General features: G+C 47.1%; 2 protein-coding genes across 6 annotated transcripts in view; one reads left to right on the forward strand and one right to left on the reverse strand.

The window, feature by feature from the left end:
- Positions 1 to 6,222, forward strand: part of SLC7A1 (solute carrier family 7 member 1) — a 39,566-nt gene extending 33,344 nt beyond the window's left edge. For all 3 annotated transcript variants that reach the window (XM_048933678.1, XM_048933677.1, XM_048933679.1), the window contains 4 exons: positions 1,209 to 1,420; positions 1,762 to 1,910; positions 4,252 to 4,360; positions 5,866 to 6,222. In XM_048933678.1, the coding sequence (XP_048789635.1) occupies positions 1,209 to 1,420; positions 1,762 to 1,910; positions 4,252 to 4,360; positions 5,866 to 5,975 (580 nt within the window). In that variant the 3' untranslated portion in view covers positions 5,976 to 6,222. The remainder of the gene's footprint in view (positions 1 to 1,208; positions 1,421 to 1,761; positions 1,911 to 4,251; positions 4,361 to 5,865) is intronic.
- Positions 6,223 to 10,700: 4,478 nt separating this feature from the next.
- The window catches only part of MTUS2 (microtubule associated scaffold protein 2), a 267,070-nt gene continuing 252,262 nt past the window's right edge, over positions 10,701 to 25,508 (reverse strand). For all 3 annotated transcript variants that reach the window (XM_048933633.1, XM_048933634.1, XM_048933635.1), the window contains 6 exons: positions 22,593 to 22,698; positions 20,977 to 21,050; positions 19,713 to 19,811; positions 18,486 to 18,605; positions 15,695 to 15,792; positions 10,701 to 13,642 (listed from right to left, as the gene is read on the reverse strand). In XM_048933633.1, coding sequence (XP_048789590.1) covers positions 13,426 to 13,642; positions 15,695 to 15,792; positions 18,486 to 18,605; positions 19,713 to 19,811; positions 20,977 to 21,050; positions 22,593 to 22,698 — 714 coding nt within the window. In that variant the 3' untranslated portion in view covers positions 10,701 to 13,425. The remainder of the gene's footprint in view (positions 13,643 to 15,694; positions 15,793 to 18,485; positions 18,606 to 19,712; positions 19,812 to 20,976; positions 21,051 to 22,592; positions 22,699 to 25,508) is intronic.

The raw sequence follows: 25,508 nt of genomic DNA on the forward strand, positions 1-25,508 counted from the left end.
TCAGAGTCTAGTGAATGTTTTTTACCTGCTCACAGCAAATGCATTGAACTAAGAATGGGTTTCAGCTGACGAAGGGCCGACGCTGTATTTTAATACCATTGCTCTGTGCCTGTGCCATCCACCATGCCCCCCTGTACAGAGCCAGAGGATTTTTCTTGTCCTTCATACCTTCCCTTTGGCTTCTTGGCTTCCTCTTCTCCATATAGCTATAAACGGCTTCTTAATTTGCTTTTGCAAGCTGCAGTCCTTATGATATGGCACTTTCCCCATCATAGATTTGTGGAGCTGACAGACAACCTTGCAGCAGCCCAGGCAGCTGATTTAGCTGCCTTTTGAAGGAACAACTAAATTGTTTCCAAAGCTGTAGGGTGCTGTGACTAATGCCCTGCTGTGGCTGGACCCAAGGATTTCACTGCATTTCACAATTCACATGTCACAGAAGATCTCATTGTCATCATATCCCCACAGGACTGATCTTAAGGGGTCTAGCAAAATGGCCCTTTCCTTAGGCTTGTGGCTGAGAGTCTCCTGCAAAACTCTATTTTAAAAGACAGTTGAAGAATGTTTTTTCTGTCTGGATCCATGTGGTGGTGACTTGTTGAATGAAGTGTTATCCATGTATGCAACAAAAAATTACAGATCTTTGTTTACTTCTTCCTTCATTATGAGGCAGTAGATGGCAGTAGCAGAAGAGACTGATACAGAGGAGATCAGGGCACAGAGAATGTCACTGTGTGCTGTGATCAGCAGCTGCTAGGATGTGATATCTGCTGAGCTGTTAGTTCAGTTGCTTCCACACCAAAACATCATCTCATGAAGATGAGGGCTTAACAGCCACAGATTACCCCATAGGCTGATGCTACCTGATTGTTCTCCTGCCTATTGCTTCTCTGGTCCTCACTGCTACCACCCTGTCATATTCTGGTGATCAGGGTGGTAGGGTTTCTGAAAGGGAATACTGTCCATCTTAGAACATTGGCATTGCAAACAAGCTTAAAGTGATGATAGCTGACTGTATTTACTCATGTAATTGGTTTTGTAATTCCACATAAAGTCTTGGTTATTCCTTACATTGTCCTCTGAAATAGAAGGCTATAGACATTACATATGCTTGTTCTGATGCTAGAAAGATCTAGGGTGCAGTCAGTGTGCTGTGTGGTACCCTGCACCAAACCAATAAGCTCTTTGTTTTGCTTCTCTTTTCCTAGGTATCAGCCAGAGCAGCCTAATTTGGCGTACCAGATGGCTCGAACAACGGAGGAGACAGATAACAATGAGTCTGTGAGCACGAGTGAGTCTCAGACAGGATTTCTGCCAGAGGAAGAGGAGAAATGTTCCCTCAAAGCCATACTGTGTCCCCCAAATTCAGACCCTTCCAAGTTCTCTGGCTTGGTGGTGAACATCTCCACCTGCATCATTGGTAAGTACGAGGCAGTGTGGCTGTGGGGCAGTGAGTCAGCTGGGTGATCATTGTGCTCACCATGGTGGGAAGGCTCACTTCCTTGCTTGTTAGGGATTGCTTGCAATTTCAATGAGATCTCAGGATCTACAGGTTCAAATGAAGACTTCAAAAGAAATGCACAGATTAGCTATGTGAGGCTGTGTAGGGAAAAGGTATTTGTATTTTCTTGTTTTCAAGTTTTGTTTGCTATGCTTTCAGGTTTTGCATTGCCTGCTTATGGTTTGGTGTTTTTTTGTTCTTTTTTTTCCCTCTTGCTAAAAAAAATAAAGCATTGGTAAGCTTTTGGTGTCTGTTCACAGGTTTCCTTATCGTGGGCAGCTGCGTCTTGACTGCCCTCGAGCCAAGCACGCTGATAAAGGCAGTATGGATTATTGCTGCAATCCTTGTTCTTATTATCAGCTTCATTGTATGGAAACAACCTGAAAGCAAAACTAAGCTTTCCTTTAAGGTGAGTGTCCCGGGAGGTGAAGTTAGAAAAGAGCTCTTCTGAAGGTGGCTGGAGGAGGCAATGCATGTTGTGTGCATCAGGAGGGACTTGGCCAAACGGTCACACAGAGAATGTAAGCGTACAGGTGTATCCAGCAGCACCCCACAGGAATAAGCAAATTCAGCATAGAAAGTGGGGCTGAAAGAGTTAGCTGAGAGCTTTGGGAGGGAATTAGGAGAGGAAGTCATGAGCTATCAGATCAGAGATGGCCCTAGAAGACTTAGAAAGAAATATAAATGGAACTGGAGTCCAGGAGAAGCTGAGAGGACAGAACCTGATCTAGAGATGTGGCCAGATGAGAGGTGTTTTTGAAACGGATATAACTTGTGGAAGAAACAGAGACCAGAGGGAAAGGGAATGCTTTTCAGCAGATCAGAATGGCCACATGAGATTGTAGCTATGGGAGAGAGAACCAAAGAAGCAAGATTGTGCATGGAGATCAAAGGGGCACCCGGTCAAAAACGTCAGTTCTTCTTCCAGCTCTATCAGATGGAGTGTGTGTGTGGACCAATGTGAAAGGGTGGCTCAGTCCTTTAACCAGTCCTTTCACCTCCAGGGAAAGGGCACCAGCCCTTCTCCTTGTCACGTTCAAAGTACTTTGTTGTCCTTGTAGCTGGCAAGCTTTTCCCAATAGCTTACTCTAAATTTCCACAGTGCACATTTAGCTATTATTTTCATGTTCTGCTGTTAGCTGTGAAGGGATGACCAGTCTCTCTAACAGAATTAAGTAGGAGGAACTCTTGGCATTTTCCTGCCTTGCTCAAGCACGCTATCCTTTATATTGACAAATACAGATCACTTTTCAGTATTATCCTGCAGGTCATGTTTCATCATATGGGTTGCAGGCTATTTCTTCAATTTATAAAGGCTGTTTGGGTTTCTAATCCTTTCCTCTAAAGTGCTCTCATTTTCACTGCTCTTACAGTTAGTGTTTGCAGCTCATCTTGGGTTTGTGGTCCCAAAAGTGGAAACAGGAGTGTGCAGGAGCAGAAAACTTAAGATCTGCTGTCTGAGCTGTACATTTGGAACTTAATTCTAAGAGTCTCTTTGCCTGACACTCAGGATATTTTGTCTCCCTTTTTTTTTCCTTCAGGCACTCCTCTGTCCAAGGAAAAAATACAATTAGACCTGTCAGAGCTAAATCTGTAATGGCTGTTTCTTATCTCCTTGTTGTCTTTTAGGCATTTACAGCCTGACTGCTTAGTGATTTTTCTCCAGAATCTCTCTGGGAATCCAAGGCTGACTGGTTTGTTTCCCAGTTGCTCTCCTATATTTCTTTTTAATAGGTCATTTGTCTTTCTTCCCCAGATTTTGGAGACCTTCCAGGTCTACCAAGAGCTCTCAAAGAAACCTACTAATGTTTTAAATATCATTCAGCAGTCTTTAGGTACATACCTCACCATCCTAGGGAAATGTCATTTATCCCTGCTATTTGACAATGCCTAATTTAGGAGAATATTCTTCTTCTGTTTTCTAACTTGTGTGCCCATCCCCTGCTTAATGATGTGAATGGCTGCTTGCCATGAACGTGGTGTCTTTTTTTTGTGTGAAATTGAATTCAGTAAAGGCTTAATATATTTCAGCCTTTTTATTTTTTGTAAATCTCCTTTTCCTTACAGATGAAGGAAATCCCTTCTGTTTTCCTCTCAGTTCCACCATGTTCACAGACCTTTGTCCTCCTCAATTTAATCTGTCTACGCCTCTGCTATTTCTTCACATTCTGATTTTTGCTTTTTGGCTTTATGGTGTTCTGATTTTCTGATCACTGAAGCACTGTTGGTGTCGCTGCTCTGGTCTTTTACAGTATTTCCTGCTTTTCTTCTGTTCTGGAGTTATTTCACAGAATCACACAAGATCACACAGTTGCTGAGGTTGGAAGGGGCACCTCAAGAGATGATCCCCCTGCTGTGTACTGCTTAACAGCTACAGTACCTGCTGGCTGAAGTTCCTCAGGTGCCTCCTCTCACCTTTCCTTAACCCTCTCCTGGTCTTCAGTTGGTTCCTGCCACGGTGCTACCCATGGTGTTCTTCTTAGCTTGTTCCCCTCATGGCATTGGAGCTGAAGTTGGCTTCTTGTCTCCTTCCAAACCACAGAGCTAGGACAGCCATTCTTAAAATGGACTGGAGTGATGTGAGTGGTGGTCACACAGGGGACTCACGTCCAGTAGTTAGATCTAACCTTGCCTTTTCTCAGATCCAACAGCTGGTAGCAGCCATCACATCCCATTAGCAAGGGATGCAACGTTCTTGCCTGCCCTCTGCTCTGCCCTGCAGATGTAATGTGTCCCTCTTGCTTTTTCAGGTACCTCTTCTGCCCCTTCTTCCTATCGTGAGTATTTTTGTGAATGTTTACCTCATGATGCAGCTAGACCTAGGCACGTGGATAAGGTTTGCAGTCTGGATGCTCATAGGTGAGTTCAAAAGAGAAGAAGAATATGTGTGTTCAAAGTCTTGAGACTTTGTTAACTATAAATTTGCTGTAGCACTCCAGGGAGGGATTCTGCACTCTAAACTGTTGGGTGACCTCTGTGACTTCATTGAAGCCATTTAGGCAGTGTGTCTCTAGCTTTGTTTTAAATTTAAGGGTCATAATACTCTTGTGAGGACAAAACAACAACCTATCATGCAGCTTATGTGCTTCTTCCATAATGATTTCATGGTCAGCTACATATATATACATATATATATTTTTTTAATGCAGTTTTGTTAGTTTGTGTGTGTTTGTACTCAGAGTACACAGGGAAGATGTTGAGCAGCATGTGGCCTGGCATTGTGATTGACTGCCTGATCTATTTATGGTCATCTGTCAGGAGCTTTACCAGGATACTGCTTTGTAGCTTCTTCCTGCAGTGGTAGGAGACTTGCAGGGTCAAAGACAGATGAATTGGGATTGTTCAGCATGGAGAAGAGGAGCCTCAAGGGAGACCTTATTGCTGTCTACAGTTGTCTGAAAGGAGTTTGTGGTGAGGGGGGGGTTTGCCTCTTCTCCCAGATTACAGTGATGAGAAGGAATGGCCTCAAGTTGCACCAGGGGAGGTTCTGCTTGGATGTTAGGAAGAATTTCTTCTCAGAAATAGTAGCAGTGCATTGGAAGAGGCTGCTGAGGGAGGTGGTGGAGTCACTGTCCCTGGAGGTGTTCAGCAAACGTGGAGATGTGGCACTGAGGGATGTGGGCAGTATGGGTGGTAGTAGACAGCTGGACTCGATGATTGTAGAGGTCTTTTCCAGCCTTGGTGATTCTATGATTCTATGAATCAACAAGGGCTGCTTGAAGCAGCTGCCCACTTGCTCTGAACCTGATCAAGGCAGAAGCCATGCTCTAGATAGCTTCTTTTTTACCCAGATCTCATTTTTCATGTGTCCTCATTCCCTTTTTCATTCCACTTTACCTATGGATGTTAGCACTTTGCCAGGTCATCCTAAGCTCAGGACATCTCAGTGCTAAAGCAGCACTGCCTTGTGCAGCGCCAGACAGAAATTCATCCAGAATTGGAACCCCACTGTGCAAACCTCATGGACTGCCAGAGCATTTTTGTTTCTTTAATGTGAAAATTCCTCTCTGTGCCTTCTTTTAAGATGTCACGGGGCATCAAAACAAGCTGAAGAAGGAGGGTTGTGTGTCACCATGTGAGGAATCCATATTAAAAGAGAGAGCTGTGGCTGTGAGCCAGCACAATCAGGGTGTGCAGAGGAGCAATCTTTGTGTTGGCACTTTTACTTTTTCACTTGTTTTTTTGTTCCAAGTGCTGGTTTTATAACCTGGGTTAAACCTAGCTTTCTTTTCCACGACGGGCAGTGATGCCAAGATGCAAGCTGTCAGGAGGGCTGTAACCTGGATCTGTGACCTGTAGGTGTGAGCAGTGGTGTCTGTCCCCTTACAGAGCTAACTTCCCTTCTCTTCCCTTGGCTCCTGCAGGCTTTATCATCTACTTTTCCTACGGAATATGGCACAGCGTGGAGGCTGCGTACGCAGCATCAGCAGACACAGAGAGAAGCATGGACACTGCCTCAGACAGCTGCAAATGACCACGTGTGTGGCTCGTGGGCGACCGGGGACCGCTGCAGCGAAGGCAGCTGTGCCATGGGGCTCCTGAAGTGTTGCATATGGTTAATCAGTACTGCAGCAAGAAAGAAGCACAGTGTGGGAATCCCCAGGCCTGTTGCTGCAGCTTGCAGTTTGCTTAGTCGCGCAGTTAAAAGGGATCACAAGGAAAAAAAGCTGCTCCCAGCAATGCTGTTAGCTGGTCTGGGGCCATGCACTCTCCCTCCTCCCTCCCGTTGTTTTGTTTTGTTTTGTTTTTCAGTGTCTAGAAAGAAAACTGCTTCTGTGTGCCAGTTAACCTGAAATGCTGCTATGAAACAGGCCTCGCAGAGGTCCTTCTTTCAGTAGCCCTGGGAATGACCCCCCCACAGATATTCTACCTGATATATACAGAGCACATCTGCAGTGCTATTGTCATGCTTAGATCAGACACTTCCTTCACCTGATGTGAGCTGTACCACCTTTGTATGTACAAAGAAAAGGCTCTCTGCAAACGTGAGCTTTCACCTGGTTAAGAAAGCACCTGCAAGATTTATGTTCCTCAGAGCATCAGGTTTCATAGTTTTTATTGCATTTAACTTTTAACTCGGCATTCATGTACTTTAAAACACTGCTACTGTGAAATGTCGGGAGGTTTATTGTGGGTTGAATGGTCGTTTGGCAGGGTGCAGATAATGAAATGGATGTTCCTGCTAACTGTAGACTCAGCAGAGGGATTTGGGGTTTTGTCATAGAAATATCTGGTGCAAGTACTTGAATGTCTTTAAGGGCAGAGGTGTCTCCAAAGAGCCTTCTACCTCTTCACGTCAGAGCTGACCAGCAGTGGGGCTGAACCGGTGGGGTGGCAGAAATGCTCTTGAGCCCAGCTCTGAAAATGTGTTTGGTTGGAAGTTAGAGGAGCTCCCTCGGTGTGGGCTGTGTGAATAGTAGAATAAAGCATTTGGCTGTGAGCATTCGGCATCAGGGTGAAGCATGTTTCTGTCCCTGGAAGGAGGAACACAGGAAGAGTCTCAAGGGATTGAACTTCATTTGTGAGCAGCACTTGAGTCTGTGCCTCGTGCCTGGTGGGGCATGAGGATGTTGTAGGGTTTTCTCCTTCCCAGTGGTCCCATCAGAGCAGGGGCAACACTAGGGGCCTGGCTTGCTGAGAGTTTACCTTGCAGGCTGCTCAGCTGCTTAACACAGGCCTGAGCAGGGCTGTAAATGTGCTGAGCCCCTGCTCTGAGTGCTGCCCACCCACCCTGTGCAGCAGCGTGTGCTCTTGCTCCAACACGTGCTCCTGTGGGGCCAGAGAAGCTTGTGCTGCCTGCACTGCATGTCCTGGGCCATGGGAATTCTCTATCTTTGGAGGTGCTGGGAATGAGGTTGGATGGGGCTTTGAGCAAACAGATCTGGTGCAAGACGTCCCTGCCCAGCCCAAGCCATTCTATGATTCTGTGAAGTTCTGTGAAGAGGTGAGACCAAAGGCTGTGTTAAGTTGGCAACACAGACGTGGCCTTGGCTTTGCTGAAAGGCAGTTTCAAAAAAGATTCTCCCAAATATCTCCCCAGCCAAATTCCCTGCCCTAAAAAAGGCTTGTGGAAGCATTCAAAAGGTGGGTTGTGCCCACGCAACACCGCTATTTAAATGTGCTGAATAACAAATCCCAAACAGATACTGCAGAAATCCTCTCTCCTAACCTGTGTAGGGGTTGCTCCACACTGCTGCCTCCAGCACCTGGAGCATTTGGTCTGTTGGCCATCATAACTCCTGCTGCTGAGGGGATGGGCACCCGACCCCATCATACTGGTGTGGACTGAGGAACAGGCTCCGTATGGCTTAACCAGCAGAAGGGAGAACCAGACCATCTCCCTCAGTCATATTGTGGTGGGTCGTGTCTTGCAGCTTTCCAGCACAGCCTTTCTGCCTGCTAGGAGTTCCAGTCTTGGCCTTCTGGCAAACTGGGAGGCTCTTCTCAGGGCTGGAGCTGGGTGGAGGGAATGTGCTCTGGGTGTATTTTCAGGGTGCTTTCAGGACCCTTGACCATCTGCCAGTCCTCTTTTCCTTGCACACGGATGAAGTCTTACTCAAGCAGGGAGAGAAGAGTATCAAAATTAAAACCCAGGAGGTTGAGCCCTATTTTGATTTAAATGTGGGCAAAAACTCAGTGTGTGCCAAAACCTCCTGGAAAGCACTGAGGATGTGAGAGGATGGGGAAAAAATGGAAAATGGGAACGCAGAGGGTGTGGATATTTCCCATTGTACCAAGAATGTAAGGACCTTTGTCTTGGGTACCAACTCTGAGCAATTTAGATGTTCAGCATTGACTATATGAGGCTGAATTCTGATGGAAGTATATTTCCAAAGAAAATTATCTAAAAATATGCAGATTTCTTGCTGTAATTTTTTTTTTTTATATAAATGTTAACTTATTTTTGTTGTCTTCTTAGGGATCTGTTCTGGTATTTATATCCCATAACTTTATTTCAGCTTTTGTGGCGTATAATATCAGCACTTGGGAGAAAGGGAAAGTCTGGATCGGGTTCATTTTCCTGTTGTTTCCTTTTCTCCCAGAAGGTTTCATAGGAAAATCCTTCCGTTTCGCCACGCTTTGTGTTCCAGTGTTCCAATGTGCCATGGCCTGTGCCAGCCCTGGGGAAGCCCCCGTGCCAGGCTGTGTGTGGGGACGCAATGACTCGGTCACTGCTGCCTGCTTTGCCCTGCCCTCACTGCTGCATCCCCGCCCCGCTTGGATTTGCAAGCTGTAAGGTAGAAATTTGGCTGCCTGTTTCTGGGGTGGTGTTTTCAAATGGGTGATTTTGTATTATTTTTTTACATTTTCTTTTTTTTTGTTTTTTTTTGGTCTCTGCGTCCCTGCTGATGTCTGCATGTCCCATAGGTCACTCCAGGTATCTTTGGGGACAGGCAACTGCTGCTATCACCTCGCTCTTGTGAACAAGATGCTTCTCTTGCATCGAGCTCATCTTTGTAAATAGTTCCACAGCTATTTTGCTTTATTATTATATTTTGTACAGATGCATTTTACTAGATGGAGGGGTGGGAACAGAGAAGTGCTGCCTCTGCTCGGTGCCGGAGCAGACCCTTTTGTGTCAGTGCCATGACTCTGCCCATGGGGCAGCCTCAACTGGGGCGGCCAACACGGAGAGGAGCTCACTGGAGAGGAGCCACCAGCACGTGGCCAGGCAGCCTTTCTCAAAGGCTGTTACAGCAGCGCCTTTCTCACCACAAAGGTGTAAAAATCACAGAATCATGACTAGCTTTTGCGTACTTCCTTACAAACATCTTGCTGAAAATCGTTGCCGCGTGGGTTCTGGCTTCATTTCCAATTTCTCTCATCCCTCGGGGTGCTGTTCACCATCCTCTTGCGTGGCTGTGTGGGGATCACCAGGCCCTGGTGTGGGACAGGGAGCAGAGCCTCGAGCCTCGTGGGTGTGTAAGGGCAGGGTTATGGGGGGGCTCAGAACAGGGGCACTCAGCAGCGCTCCCCTTGGGCCAAACCAAACCCCTGTGGCAGTGGGCGGTGCTGCAGGCTCCTTCCATTCCTATTGCCTTGGAGACAAAGCACTGTTAGGGGGAATCATATTTTGTAAGATCAACTCTTTAGTGGTGCTGTTTTAAACAGTTCCACCGGGATCTCTCAAATTCCTCCTGGCACAATTTGCACCCCAGGAAACCACCCACAATGGAGCACTGCTACCATCTGCCCAAGTGATGGCCGAAGGCCGCCCTGCACGCCTGCATCTCCACCCCATCCCTGCCCGTGGGACCGTTCCCTCTCTCTGTCTGAGCCCCCACCCGGCAGGCCATGGAGGCGGCACCTCCTGGGATGCTCTCAGGGAATTTGCCCCCAGGCTGAGCCGTGCCCTCAAGCGCTCCACTGAGCAACGCTGAGCGCGGCCAGCAAAGCGACTTTACGGACTGAAGCCATGGAAGTCTGTACAGTGTTTATTTTCTAATTACTAAGCGCAATGTATATACCTTTCTGTTGACGGTCTATTTTCCTAATGGTTTCTCAGAGTTTCTTACAGGCGTGTTAAATAGTTTTGATGCTTGTTCTGCAGACAGATCTATTTTTTATCTTTTTTACCTTTCTTTCGGTTGGATTTCTTTTTTCCGTGTCCGTGCAGCGCTTGAAGCCTTACGTTTTGAAATGTGAACCTCGCCCTCCCCGCGCGTGTGCACAGCTCCCTTTTGTCCTGGTGCCACTGTAAATACTTCACCACCAAATGAAGCTGTTGGCAATTCACTTCTCGTTAAGTGGTACAGCATTAAAGCATTTTTCTCAGTACTCGAATAAACCATGTCTGTTGTTTGCCCTTATTTTTGAGCCTGTCTCCGTCCTCCAGCTATCTGTAGTGCCTGCAGGCTGCGCAGGAGGGCACTGCCCTGAGGTGCAGCCCCTGGTGCTGCCACGTGTGTTTGGAAATAGGGGCTGTGCACCGAGCACGTTCTGCCTGGGGGGGGTTTCAGGGTTGGGATGAGCCCACGGGGCGGCACTGCAATCCTCAATGGGGCACTGTGCTTTCAGCCCCCCTCGTGTTGGGAGGATGCCAGGAAGAGCCCCAGCTCAGTGTCCTAGAGGTGCCTCAGACCAGACACCTGAGAAGTGTCCTCACCCAGGGCAGCGCTGTGTCGCTGTGGGGATGTGCTGGTCTGTGAGCCTCATTTTTCTCTATGGGATTTGGAGCTAATGCACAGCACGTGAGCCGTGCTAACCCCACTCAGCTGCTCCCTGCCAGGAAGCTCCATTCCTTACTGCACTGCCACGGGATTTCGCTTTGCCTTCCATTCATGCCAGTGTCTGTACGTCTGTGTACGCAGAAAACACAGCAGGACACCCCAGTTTTTGTGCGCCCACCCACGCTGTGTGCTGGCGCCTGTATTTATTATCAGGAATATATTACACTTATCTGTACATCAGAACTGAAATAATACAAACTTCCTGTACTCATTAGCCACAGAGTGAACCGGACCACACCTGCTGTGTGGGAACTGTACAGGGGCTCCTTGGCGTGTCCATGGGACACAAGCGATCAGTGCAGAGACGGAACATACCTGATTTGCACCCGTTAGTGTCAGCTTTCTTCCCCACCACCGTCACCAGCAGCAGCTTTTGCCGCTGTGCCATCCCCAGGGCCCCGCAGTGGGATGCGCCAAGGCCTCAGTGCTCAATCTGCAAACGTTTGGTAACTCCAAGCTGCTGCCAGAGGGATGAGGGGTGAGTGAACCCCTGCTCTGCCCCCCCCCCGGTCCCTATGGGGAGGGCCAGGCACCTGTGGGCGCCCTGTCCTCAAGGGAGATGTGCCAGCATCACTGAGCAGGGGAGCCAGCACTGGGGCCAGCCCATGGTGGGCATCCATGGCAAAAGAAAGGAATGATTTTGGGGGGGACGGAACTCCCTGGTTCTGGGCTCAGGAGGTACCTGTGACATCCCCCAGGAAGGTTTGCTGGACCGGGGCACCTCCCCACCAGGCTCTGAGCTTTGCCAGTGATTTGGAGGTCCCACCAAGGAAGCATTCAGTGACAGGCAGGCTTGGGAGGCAACAGTTCAATGGAGAAGAGGCTGGCAATGACACCAAGTGATGGCAGAATTAGGGCTGGTCCAACGTTTTCCCAGCATTGAAGCCCCACTCTCAATTCACTGCTGGAAGCAATTATTGAATACGAATTTAATTCAAAAAATGGGAGTAGGAAAGCACCAGAAATAGAGGAAAACAATGAAGAAATGAAGGCCAGGCTTGGCCAGCCCATCCCAGGCTGATAATATGCTCCAGTGTGTTCAACGTGGGGAAGCTGAGATCAGATCACGGTAACAATTCTGACTTTGTCATCTCATCAGAACTGCGTTGGCAGACTGAAGCACAACACTGGAGGTATTGCAGCTTTCTGTGCATGCAGCAGGTCTGAGGGTGGTTATGTTGTACTGGCGAGGAGGGCCTTTGTGTGTGCACCTATTAGAATAGGCTGTACTTCCAGGCTGTACTTGCTGGGCACACCACCACCTAGCAACATGTTTCAACGGCAGCTGCTGTGCTAAGGTCTATCCTAACAAGATGCTCGAGTCACTCAGCATCACATGCAAAAGCTGCTACAAAAGTAAATTTCTCAAGAAAAGGAGAATAAAACCCAACATCACTATTATTTTTATAGCATTGCAGAGGGACTAGGAATGTACTGGCAGTGACCAAATCTGTGTCTGAGCTGCAGAGGTCATCCTGAGAGCGTTCCAGCAAAGCCGGGCACGGATCCCACACACACTTTGCAATGTTGGGTAAAATACAGTGGTGTGAGACATGGGTAGGTATGGAATATTCTGACCTCTTCTGCGCCCATGCAGCCCTCTGTATCACGCCTGGTGTTCCACCAGCTCAGCCTAATGCTGGGTCAGCAGAGGTCTGAACACAAAGGGTTGGTTTGCTTCTCCTTTCTCGTGGGACTTGAAACATATCAACCTGAACAGAACCCTACACCCAGAGGTTCTGACTTAAAATTAGGTTAAGGGGAAACAAGACAAAAGTAATCTAGGAGCTAAAGAGTCTAAAATTGAAACACATTACCCAGTAACCTCTATCATATTGACTAAAACTCAGGTTTCTCATCTCTACCCTATCCCCACTCACTTACAACATCAATGCTAAGAGCTAAAAGCAGTGGATGGTTTGTGTTTCTCATCTGGTGCTCAATGCAAAGGTGGTTTCTCAAGGCAGTACTGTCTCAGAATGCCAAAGTCGCTGGTGTTAAGGATTGTACCACTTGGTGGTCACTTGGAAGGCGCTTCTATTTCTGTGGGACTTCCTTCTGGTTGGGGTATAAATGTTGCTGGGAGGCGCAACAGAAATGCGTTTTCTTTTGATACAAGTCTTAGGCACGAGTTAGAAAACCGCTGACTGTAATGAAAATAGATCAGCACTTAGTGGTATCCAAGAGTATAAAAAAATGCAATTCAGAACGTCTTCAACTACATACATATGTGTGTGCGTCTATATATAGGTATAAAGGTACAGTACATACATATATATAAACACAGACACATACACAGAAATATTCACAACTGGAACTCTATTTGAGACTAACCTGAAGTACTGCAGCAGCAGTCCATCCCAACGAACCTGTAACATAGCATTTTCCAACAGCTGGCTCTAACAACAGTGAAATTATTATCATACTAAGCTAAACCTACCTTTCTAGCTATCCTACCTTGCTAGCCTACCTTTCTGCTATCCTAACTTATCACTATCCTCCCTGCTATTGTAATGAACGTGTCAAAACCATGAGCTCCTATCTAAGGTTTCTCGGAGAGCCCTGCCTAGTGTGAAGCTATGCAGCCAGGGAGCATGCTTGCAGCCACAAGCCTGGCACCTGCTGATGGTGGGGCTTCCTTGGGTGTGAGGTTCAGCAGCTGCAAACATGCCCGAGGCAGGGGGCCGTGATGGATCACCGTCGCACGGTTCTGGCTTTGGCTGGCGAGGAGTTCCCTGCAGAGCAGCGATAAAATGATGTGGATGATGCTCGGGGGGTTTTCACAGGGCTGACGGCGTCTCCTGCCTGCAGTTTCCAGAGCAGCTCCTCGTTTGTTCTGCTCAGCCGCTTCTTCTCCTGCACCTCTTTCTCGACATGTTCCTGGAGATTGGCGTTCTCCTCCGACAGTTGCCTGGGGAGGGAAGCCAGCACATGAGGCTCACCAGGATGGAGGAGGCACAGAAGCACAAGAGGCAGCGAAGCAGGAGGCCACCTACCTCCCTCCACACCACCTAGGACCACACCAGCTACCATCCCTAGGACTGCAGCTGGGACACAGCTGTTCAGGTACTTGGCTTGGGGATGTGGGTACACCCAGAGGCTTCAGGCATCCTCTTCTCATCACTGTCTGCTCAGGGCTGGGTTGGTTTCAGCCCTAAGAGCCCTAAGTGAAACTTCTTGGATCATTCTCCCCCCATTCAGCACATGGGGTTGCAAGCGTGGTGCTGTGTGCCCTGTTTGCAGAATTTGCTCACTGGTGCAGCAGTTCCTACCTGGGATTGTGCCCCTTAGCCTCAGAGGTTCCAAACCCACCCCTGAGGTGAAGGCCAGGGCCCCAGGTTATTAGACACCTGTGCTTCCCAACCACCTTTGCCTGGAGGTACACCATCACCCAGAGGTGCTTGTTGAGCTGCTCCATCTCCTCCACAGCGGTGGAGAATGTTGGGTTTTAGGCATTTTTCTGTGTAATGAAGGACAAAATTCTGTTGTCAACTCCAGTGGCAGCCATAAGTCTCACCTTTGCTTCTCAACCCTGCCACCAAATCTGAGCCACGAGGAACAGCAATTGTGAGGTGGCAGAGCACAAGCAAAGAGGTGAGTGCCACTGCACCCGACTCTTCCACCCACCCAGTTGCTGCAGTGTGCAAAGGGAAAGGAGTCTGTGCTCTGTGCTCCCTTGCTCAGATGATGCTCTGCTCCATAAATGCCCTGTGAGCCTTTGGGTCCTGACCATCCTGACCCTCCATTCCTGGCTGCAGCATCAGAGAAGCTCCCTACAACCCACTGGCTGCTTCAAGGGTGGGACGGAGCAATCTGTAGGCACCAAACCTTGTAAGTCTGCTTGCCTCTAGCCAGGTGGCTGTGCTAAAGGAAATGGGACAGTCCAGGCAGATGGTGGGACTGATGGATGTGCAACTTGGTCACAGAGCATCATCTGGTTTCTGCATCCCCACTGTGCTTGGGCAGGAGCCTGGTCCTGGGGCAAGCCAACAGGGGCCTCAGGGCATCTACCTGGCCCAATTATCAGCTGAAGAGTTTTTAGAAATAAAACCTGACCCACAAACACAACCACCCATCATGTATTTCCAGGGCTCTGGCAGCTGAGGATTTCTGCTTCTTTGGCCGAGTTTCTTGCAGCAGTGGAGCTAAGTTGATTGTGCATGTATGTCTGCTTTTCTCCTCTTCCTCTGTCAATTTTGAGCCACAAAGCAGCATTTGCAGAGTCAGAGGATTTAAAGATATGGGCTGGTAGATTTTGGAAAGCTGTTTGCCCAGTAGTGGAGAAAGATCCTATTCACAATCCCATTAAAGAAACAGCTGTGGTGTGAGCTCACAGTCCAAACAGTGTGAGAAAGTCTGCAGGGAGCACACCCTGGAGGAATAACTCTATAGGAAAGCTTTGCAACACATGGAATTACTTTTTCTTTTGCAGTGCCCAACAAGACAGACCATAAAAATTATACCCAAAGCCCCACTACAACCTTTTCTAACCAGCATTTTCAGAGGAAAAAAAAAAAAAATAGGCTCACCAGCCCAAAAGCAGATGTCTCTGTTGACAAGGAACCTTGTCCCTCTAGTCAGATTGTTAGTGCAAACAACAAAACCAAAGGTAACCCTGCTTGGGTGATGGCAGCACTGTTAGGCTGTCCCTGTGAAACCGCTTTTCCCACCCTCACCAACATGTTTTGTGGCACTGACTCTGGGATCAGAAGCAATTGGCAACTTAGGACTCAGCAGCACATCAAAATCATGAAAATAATTTCTTATAGATAAGTGACCTTCCTCATGTCAAACAAACCCTGATATACAAATGATTTGTTGATATAACAGGCAGAGCAGGACCATGCACTTTCAAGAGGAAATACACTTAATTCTTCTCTTTCTGAAATAAGTGTCAGCCTTGGGCAGTTAAAATTTGCAGCCTCTCTGTAAGCTCAGATAGAGTACAAGTATCTCTGCAAACCTTGTTATGACGGTGTTCTGCTCAATCCTGGCTCTGAGTTCTTCGTTCTGCTGTTGCAGCACAGTGATTTTTTCTTCCAGGATTAAATTTTTCTCAGCCTGCAACAAAATGAGTTTATTTGCTTTTTTTTTCAGTCTGAAGAAATCCTGAAGCCTACTCCATGAAGATACCTCTGGGGACAGTGACTCCACCACCTCCCCTGGGCAGCCTGTTCCAACAAAGCGACAAGAGCAGAGGCCAACTCCCACCTCCTCTTCTCCAGACTAACCAATCCCAGTTCCCTCACCTGCTCCACACCAGACTTAAGCTCCAGACCCTTCACATCTTTGTTGCCCTTCTCTGGAGACACTCCAGAGCCTCCAAGCCCTTCTTGAGGGGCCCAAAACACGATACTTGAGGTAACTGAACACAGCATCAAGGGAGGCAGAACTGAAATAATAGTCCTTTTTTTTCCTGAGGAGCAGGAAGGTCCCAGTCTTGGCCAGCACAAATAAAACATAATCCCCTGCGGTGTCCCTTGGAGACACATCTCTCTGCTGCTGGCAGTGGCAGCTACAATTAGGTGAAATGGATCCCGCCCCAAGCACAAGTGGTTTTTACTAAGGACAGCCCAAGGACAGTGTTGGAGGATGTCACCAGCAGTGTATTACATCCCAAACATGGTTAGAGGCATGCACTACAGCCTCAGATGCTCTGTTTTTCCCAGGTTTTGAATCTGACGTGCTTTATCACCTTAGTTCTTGCTTTTTTCCAGCAGTTTGAATGTTGCTGAATTCAACACTTTTGGAAGAAGACAAGATATCGCAAGGGAACCTTATCTCTGTGTGAGCTTGGTTATTGAACTTCCCAATCTTTTAGAAAGAATCAAAATACTGTGCACTCAATAAGTCACACTTTATGGTGGAGGCATCAGATTTAAGCAGTGATCACCAACCAATGCAGGTAGCTATAAAGGATGATGCTGATTTGGTGATATTCTGGCTCACCACAGCACATTTTATTAGAGCAGATTCTGGTCCCATTTTTAAATACTTCAAGACAGGAATCAGTGTGACAATACCTTCACTGCTCCCCTAACCTCGATGGTTTTAATAAGTGGTAGCTGTGCCAACACAAAGCATAGGAGAGCTGCATCTCCTTCCCTCCTGAGTGCAACCTTCACTCTCTGTCACCCATTTCCTAATGCCCTCATTTCCAGCAGGCAAGGAACCGAGCGTGCCCTTATGCTCTCCGCATGTGCCAGCTGTCTGCCCAGCTTCAGCAGTGTCTCCTAGCCCACTAAATGTAGCCATCCCCACCATGCCCTGTGCTACCACTCATGGCTACTGCTGCATCTCTTTCAGTCTGTGCTGACCTCAGCTGAAATACAGAGCAGGGAGAGAGCCTCAGGACCTCTATGATGGTCTGCAATCCTGACAGCACATGATCATAGAAGCACAGAATGGATCAGGTTGGAAGGGACCATAAAGATCATCCAGTTCCAACCCCTCTGCTGTGCCAGGGCAGCCAAACAAGCAAGTTTATTCCGGCAGGCCATCAGCCTTATCCAATCCTGCTCTGCTCAGGGCAGCCTTTTCAGGATCCTGTCACCCACCTGACCCTGTGTTTTAAATGCCCATCTGCTTCCTATGAGGCACCCATCTCTCAGAGCCTTTGGAGATGCTCTGAGGTGTTTCTGGCACATATAGAGGCAGATGTTTAAACAGAAAGCAGTTGTGCCCTTGGGTCACTGTAGCCTTAGTGTTTTACTGTGATAAAGGGCAGGAGCTGTATGCTGTATGTGTGCTGTATGTGGTTAATTAGCAAAAGCAGCTAAATGACTGCTAAATGCTGACTTTTTTATTTTCCAGTATAACTCTACAGTGCATGTTTTCACATTCTGGCTCTGCTTCAGGAGCAGTATATTGGAAGGAGCAAAGTTAACAAATCTCAGCTGTAAGGAGACATTTTTCTCTACATCCACTGATTCAAGCATCTGTTCAGCAAAATAATCGTCTGAGTTCTCAAATTTCCCCGTAAATGGAAACAAATCTTGCTGAATGCTGTGCTGAACCAGCTGTCCCAGCTTCCCAGCTGAGGTAATGCCTCATCCTGTCACCATACTACACACTCACTGTCACTGTAGGTTATTCCTCAGAAAATGAATCCCCTTTTCCAATAAAAAGTGCAACTGATGATGAACCAGAGAGCTCTTCATCAGGGATCCCCACAAGCAAAGGATGAGAAAACAGTGTAGGCTGCAGAAAAGCATTACCTCAGAGAGCTCTCCTAGAGTGATTTTTGCTAGGGACTGCTAGCTGAATATTGCTAATTCACCAGCAGCAGCAGGACACAAACGGCTCAGTTTTCCCCTCTTTGCCCTTCCCAGTCCTAAATGGCACCTGGCTCTTGCAGGGTGCTGTACAACATTATGCCCTGGAAGACCACAATGCTCCCCTTCTTCTATTCTTCCTATGCCCCTCACCTCGTAATCTAATGCACAGGCTGAGCAGGTAGCCACATATAAAAGCAATACAGGCCAAGAGATGTGTGGAAGAAGTCAAAGTGTCATGGGTAGGTGAAGGGGAGGGAAAAGATCCCAATTTCTGAGTGAAAATCTGAGATGTTACAGTAGAAGAAGCTATGTGCTTGGCTGTGGAAGAGCACAATAGGGAGCCATTCTTGAACCTCCTTAACTGCATCTTTCCCAACATGTTTTCCTCTCCCCCCTTTTTAAATTCACCTGCTGTAACCAAACTTTTACTCTTCTACCTCTGTGATGTCTCCTCCAAAAGAAAAAATGACAACTCACTTGTTTTTCTAGCTCCATAATCTTCTTATCCTGTTCATGAATCTGATGGTTCTTCAATTCCAGAACATGTTTTAAGCTCTTCAGATCTTCTTCTAAGTGCAGGTAAGGAGCTTTTGCAATCTAGGAAACATGCCAGCATTTTGTCTATGTCAGCCATCAGTGCATCTTCAGCCACTAGGTAAAGTTTTCCAGTCTACCAATGGTTTAGGATTCTTAGTGCTGAGAAAGGCAGACAGAGGTGAGCCTCCCCAGCTGATCTGAACCCTGATATTCTCTCCTGGAACATCCTTTTATCTGGGCAGCCACTGATACCTTTCTTTTGACCAGCTCTGTAGCTAGAAGGATGGCATGCTGCTGATTCATGGTTTTCTGGATTCCTGTGACTGTAACTCACACCAGTGAGCTGTCTTGGAGTAACGGGCATTGACAACATGGTGACACAGCAGAATTTGTGCTGCCATTATGTTAATTAAGTACTGCAGCAGGCATGGAAGGCACTGACACTACCTGTTTCCATGGCCAAGGCAGTTTCAGACACTTGTGCTCCTTTTCTAAGGAGTTTTCCCATCTGAAAGCTTCTAGATGCCCTCACTCAACCCTACTATGTCACTCTCTGTCCCCCTCCGCCTCATCCATGGGGCTGTGCTGTGAACATGCTGAAATGACCCAAATTAAAGAAATGTCTTTAGAGAGGTTCATTTTGCTGTTATTTCATTTCAGATAAATAGTTGCAGCAAGCATTCACTTGCACACTGTAAGTTAACAGCTTGGCTGCAGTAGATAGCAGTTGGATAAATATTTAATGATGTGACAGGTCTGTCCACATAAGCCCAGGAAAAAAATGAGGGAATACATGGAACATCACAGAAGTAGGCTCAGAATATGAATAGAATAAATGTGAAAAGATAAAAAGTAAAATGAAAGAGAAGAAAAAGACAAACACAACAAAAAGGACATACGAGGTAGAGTTCAGGGAATGTTTTGGAAACAGAGCTACATATGCTGGGTGAAAGAATAGAGGACAGAAGGAAGACAATAGACAATGGCCCTGTGCTGAGGTGTACCCAGGACAAGGCTATCAATGCTGACTAATCCACAGTGTTCAAGATTCGGGGTCCTGGTGGAGACATGAGCCCCAGTCCCTGCTGTAGGATCCTACTGCTAACACTGATGTGTGCCAAACACAGAAGCACATATGAAGGCTGTGTAATGATAATTGCCAACTACCTTCAGCTGTTCCTCAGTGCTTTTCTTCAAAGCCTCTTCAAATCGGTCTGCTTTGGCCTTCAGGGACTGGTTCTGGAAGGTGAAGGTGTCTATCTGGTCCTGCAGGGGAGGAGAAATGATCACATCACCATGTCATCAATCATCCCTCTCACATCCACACAAGCCAATCTGCACTGTGCAACCAGCAGGGGAGCTAACCAAGGCTCAGAAACCACTGCCAGGGGAGCTTTTTATGTAAGGTCACTTGAATGTACAGTGGGGTTTTCCTAACAAAGTGCCTTGGGCAGGCCTGAGATCCCTGCACTGCCTGCAGCTAGATGACAATGGCTGGCATTGCTCCATTACATGTCTTCAATGCTAAATCACCCTGTCACCTTGGGATGAATCAGAACAACCACACCTGCCTTGAGACAGCTGGCATTTTTACACTGCAGGCATGAAAGAGATCTGTTGTGCAGTTCTTACAGTCTGAATGGGGTGGAGGAGATGCCCATCGTGCTTCTTTCACCTTTGTAGGCCACATTCCAGCCTACTTAGGGGCTTCTGATACGATAATAAGCAACGGTGAGTTAGCAGAGTAGGCTTTGAATGACATCTCAGAGCTATCTACAGGAACAATGTGCTATTTTAAGCAGTCTCATTTCTGTTCCCACGAAAGGTACTCCTGCACCTTCTGTACAGCCCACTCCTGTAAAAGCTGCAGTTGCTGTGAGGCCACATTTTGTATTTTGTGTTTGTCATTTCTCAGCTGTAACACTGCATCAGTGCCTACTGCAGAATAGGCTGGAGCTGTAAAAGCTGCATGAGGTGTGACAAGTGCTGCATGTAACAATACACACCAGCTGGGGTTTTTCTAACTCATAATTAATCTCAGCTTAGACAATCAAACAGAGCTGGCACTATGTACTCAGGCATCTTGTTCACACGGTTTCCAAAGCTAACACAAACCCTAGCTGCATTTTCCTCCCTGTAGGTTTGCCTGCTTTTCTCTTCCAGACGCAACATATTTGGAATCAGCCAAAAGAGTGAGAAAAGCCCAAGGGACACCTTGGCTGCTCATCTCACTTTGGACAGGTGGAGCAGAAGAGGCCTTTAGAGAAGATGAGGTATCCCTGGCACACAGGTTCCTGTGCTGAAGGGATGGATAGGGACAAAGGGGAGCAGCGCCTTCCCAATGGGCACCACAAAATACAGCTGGTAAGATTCAAGGGCCCGGTGTGCTGTGCAACAGCACTGCAGGGTGGGAAATAACAGAAGCGCTAACCTGGAGCGACAGCCGCAGCTTTTCAAAATTTTCCTTTAATTGTGTTTTCTCCAGTTCGTGAGCAGCAACCAGTTCTGGGGGAAGACACACACAGACACAACATGGCTAAGTGAAGTCCAGCAAAGCGGGGTCTGAGAGCACAGAGACTGGCAGCCAAGCACCGCTTGGAAAGCAGTTTTAGGGCATGGAATTGAGGAGGAAATCAGCAGTAACACACCACAGGATTCTGGGAAAACTGTTCTGAGGATCAACATTTCTCAGTTTTTCAGTGGTACCTCTGTGCCTGTGTGGCTGAATGTGGATTTTTCAGATTTGTCAGCTTCCAGGGGCTGTGATCTGAAAAAGTTCGGTATAAAAATGGGCAACTGACCTCTTCAGAGTGAGTATCCCAAGCCAAGGGATTTGAAATTAGGTACATTTGCAAATTGGATGGCAGTTGCTTTGGGGAGATAAAACAGGGAGACAGCAACTTGGATGCAAAAAGGCAAGTGCTGGTGCTTCTCCAGGAGCTGTGGAGGATCTGTAAGGTTTAATGACACTATCAGATCCTGGAGACAAAAACTCCTCTGTTTATATCACACGATTAAGGGCTTCACTACTAGAAAAGTCACCTTGGACGGATTAATAACTAAAAGTTAATAAACAAAGTGGAATAGTTTAGCCTCCAAACCAACGGCATGAAACTGGCACTGGGCACTCAATACTCGGCGTTCAGTACTACCTTTTTAGTACACGGACAACCTATTCTGTGCCTGTGCTCCCAGCCCGCGGGGCTGTGCTCTCTAAGCATCCCTTCCTGATGATAGCACCAGTGCTGCTCTCCGAGGCTCTGCGCAGCAGCTGCAGTACAGCTTGCGGGCACAGGAGGGCATCTCGCACCCACGGCAGGAGCAGGAGCTCACGCTTTGGCCTTAACCATCCCCAACTTTAGTCATCAGAAAATACTAGCAAAAACACAGAGATAAGCGCATCCTTAAGCAAGGAATAGCTTTTAAACACTGACACCGAGAGCTGTTCAGTAAGCTCCAGCATCCCGAGTGCCCAAGGATTGGGCTCAGGGACCCAGGATCTTCAGAAAAAGTCTGTTGGTGAGGTGAGGTGGCATCTGGACTCAGTAACCCATGGAGAAAGTCTTGTCTTTGTCCCAGACATCATACAGACACTCTCAGGTGCAAGCTGAATGCTGTATGCATTGCATATGGCTCTCTCTCATCCGGCATTGAAAGACAGAATCATGGAATCACAGAATGGGTCAGTTTGGAAGGGATCTTACTGTCCCTTACTGCCCAGTTCTAATCCTTGCCCTGGGACACCTCGTGCCCTAGCCTCAAATGCCTCCAAGGATGGGGCACTCACAGATCTCTGGGCATCCTATGCCAGGGCCTCGCTGCCCTCTGAGTGAAAGATTTTCCCCAGCATCTAAACTAAATCTCCCATCTTTTAGTTTAAAGCCATTCCCCCTTGTCCTATCACATACCTATCACACAACACAGACCAACACAGCTTTTCTGTATCAGCTCCTCTGGGGAAAGACACTCCAGGCTTACACAGATGCATTACACAGATGCAGGGCTATTTCCTGTTCTGGGATAACCATTAGGTTGTCCTTGGCTTACCTCGGATCTCACGGTTGTGCTCATCCTGCAGTACAGCAAGGGCGATGGAGTGGTTGTTTTCCAGCTGTAATACTGAAGCTTGGTGGACAGCTGTGATGTCGGACACCTGTTCAGTGACAGCAGATGGAAACACGGGCACACGGTTAGACGTGCTGCAGCACACTGACAAGCCACTGTTAGACAGCTGCAGTGAGCTGGAAACAGCAAAGGGATCTACTGAGTGTGACACCCTCCGTACATGAGCCAGGCTAATTCATTACAGAAGAGGCACGTTACCTCCTGGAGTGTCAGCATTACCTCCACTGCTGCTCGTCGTTTTTCTCTTTCAATTTTAAAGTGATAAATGAGGCACATAAGAAAGCACAAAGCAAAAATGTGAAAAAAGGGTATGTTTAAAAATCTCAACATTCAATTAATCTAAATTGTATGCATTGCCTGGCTCCCTCTGATGGTCAGATAAACTTGCACAGTTCAGAGTAATCCTATTTTTGTGGCTCTGTACTGCAATGAGTTTAATTGCACAGTCTTGAATTATCTTCCATGGAAAGTGCCTATGAATTATTCATAGTTGTAAAATATTCATTTCTAGAGAAACATTGAACTTATCATCAGTAGGTTTAAAAAATGAATCACGATCTATCTCACTCCTACTTGAAAATGAGCATCCTACAAAGCCATCAATATGCAAGTTCCAAACTCCTCCTGAATCCTGTTCTTTGAGTCCACATCCAATAAACTGATGAAAGACATGACAGCACCTGCTCTGATCTGCAGAAATTCCTTCTTCACTTCTAACCTGACATTGAGTGAGGAAGACCCACAGATTGAGCTGTTGAGCGGGTTTCCAGCACCAGCGAAAGCTCCCTGCGTCCTGTCCTGCAGCCTGTTCCTACTCCCAGTCCAGTTCATAGGAAACAAAATGCTTTATGAATCAGGGAAGTATGTAAAAGTCCCCTGGTTTCTGACTGATCCCTGCAAACAACTGGCAGCAAAGAGCCTTGCAAAGTTTGCTGACTATGAGGCAAACACAGCACAACCTGGAACAGCAGCTTCTCTGTTCTCAGTCTGAGCTGAAGAACAGTCCTGCCTCCTTGTCTACACAAAGCTCAGCCCCACAGCAGCACAATTCAGCAGCAATGTCCGTGTGGTTAACCAAACACGGCCCACCTGCATTACCTCTGTTCAACTTATGGCCGTATTTCTAGAAGGGATTCACTCTGAAGAGAGACCCAAAATCAAGGCTTGCAAGCAAGCTCCCCGCCAAGCAGCTCAATGACCTAAGGAATGAAGTTCAAACTTCACTCACTGGGCTCTTTTATTCAGCAGCCATCCAAGTGGGAACAAAATGGGACTTACAGCTCTGTAAAGATGGCCATGGGAATGACATCAGAAAAGCCCTGGAGTCCACCCCCAATTCCTTAGGGTTTCAAGTATTCATCAGAGCAGTTCTGAGTGTTACCATCGATGACCTGATGTGCTTTTCCAGGTTTTGTAATCACAGTGATCTCATTCCCTATACACACTGTGGTATCTGCACACTGTCTGTGATATCTGGCAATGCACAAAATCGAGCTGTTTCATTGTTACAAAGAATCAGCTGTTTGTTGCAAAGTCACTTTGCCTCACACAGCATCTTTGTCCACTGTTACACTGGTAGATACTGCAGCCAAGCACATCTCCACTGAAATAAATGTTATTTCACTGTGTTTATCTGTCAAACATATGTATTAGATCACCCAACAGGAGCAATATTTCGTATCAGATTGGATAAGGTTATCTCTTAGAATGAAAAACAGGCATTAAACATGGAATTTAAAATCATACAAATCCATTTTCTTAAAACTGCAGGAGACAACTAAGAGGGGAAGAACTGTTCACAGAACAACATGGAACTCAGCTTGTTGATGTACTGCATGGGAGAGCAGGGCAGTGGGGGTTAGATGACCCAGTGGGCTACTATTGGGATGCGAAATATCACTTGATTTCTCCCAGTCTGCATGCCTCGTGTGAGCACTGCCACATTCTTTAACCCACCCTTACTTAAGTCTTTACTCATGCTCTAATTGCTGCTCAGCTCAGCAGCATCCCATAGGAAAAATTAAGATCAATTCCAACATCCTCAGAGGGTGAAGGGGTCTCCTTTCTCTGCCACAATCCCTGTCAGGTTATTTATCTATAAGGCCAATTAAATATGCTCCAGTTTCCAAATGGTCTCCAGGGTTTTTTCTGTTTCTGAATGCTTTATATTCCCATCCCAAATGACTCCTTTTAACCTTCCTGTGTGACCTCCAGTCTGCAGTTTTCATGGCAGATTGTCTACTTGGCAGCTGGAACCAGATCTTTGGGATCACATTCCAACCCTGCTACTAACTTACTCTGTAAACTTGATCAACTCACTTAAATCCTGCCACAGTTACTTCTGGCTATAAAAAGAAGTTCATATGGGATTTTTAAGGATTAATAAGCCAAAGGGAAGAAGAGGATCTAGTAGGAGTTCAGGGGGCTGGAAGACAAAGCAGTTTGAGCTGAACTGCTCAAGAAACACAGGCAAGTCAGGACCATGGATTTATAATTTTGCACTTAGTTGCAAGGAACATAGAAACACTGGCATGCATTGTCACACCTGATCATTGCTCACCAGCATTAGGGCTGAATGATTCCAGTCCCTTGAGCAGGCTGTGTTCTGTGGCATGCTCAGAGCCAAGTGCTGCCCCTCTCCAGAGCATCATCTCTCTAAGTTGAGCAGAGGATGAAGAACCACAGATAACAAGCCCTTTGCGTGTGAGGCTCTTATGCTTAGTTCTTAGGCAACTTGGTTCAGAGGCCAACACAGCTCCCCCAGTTCTCCTTGTCCTGTTCCAGGGCAAGAGGCCAAGAAGTGTCACTGGTGAGCAGCTTTCCAGCCAGCTTCTGATA

Source organism: Lagopus muta, chromosome 1 (assembly GCF_023343835.1).
Source record: "Lagopus muta isolate bLagMut1 chromosome 1, bLagMut1 primary, whole genome shotgun sequence".
NCBI classification, from domain to species: domain Eukaryota; kingdom Metazoa; phylum Chordata; class Aves; order Galliformes; family Phasianidae; genus Lagopus; species Lagopus muta.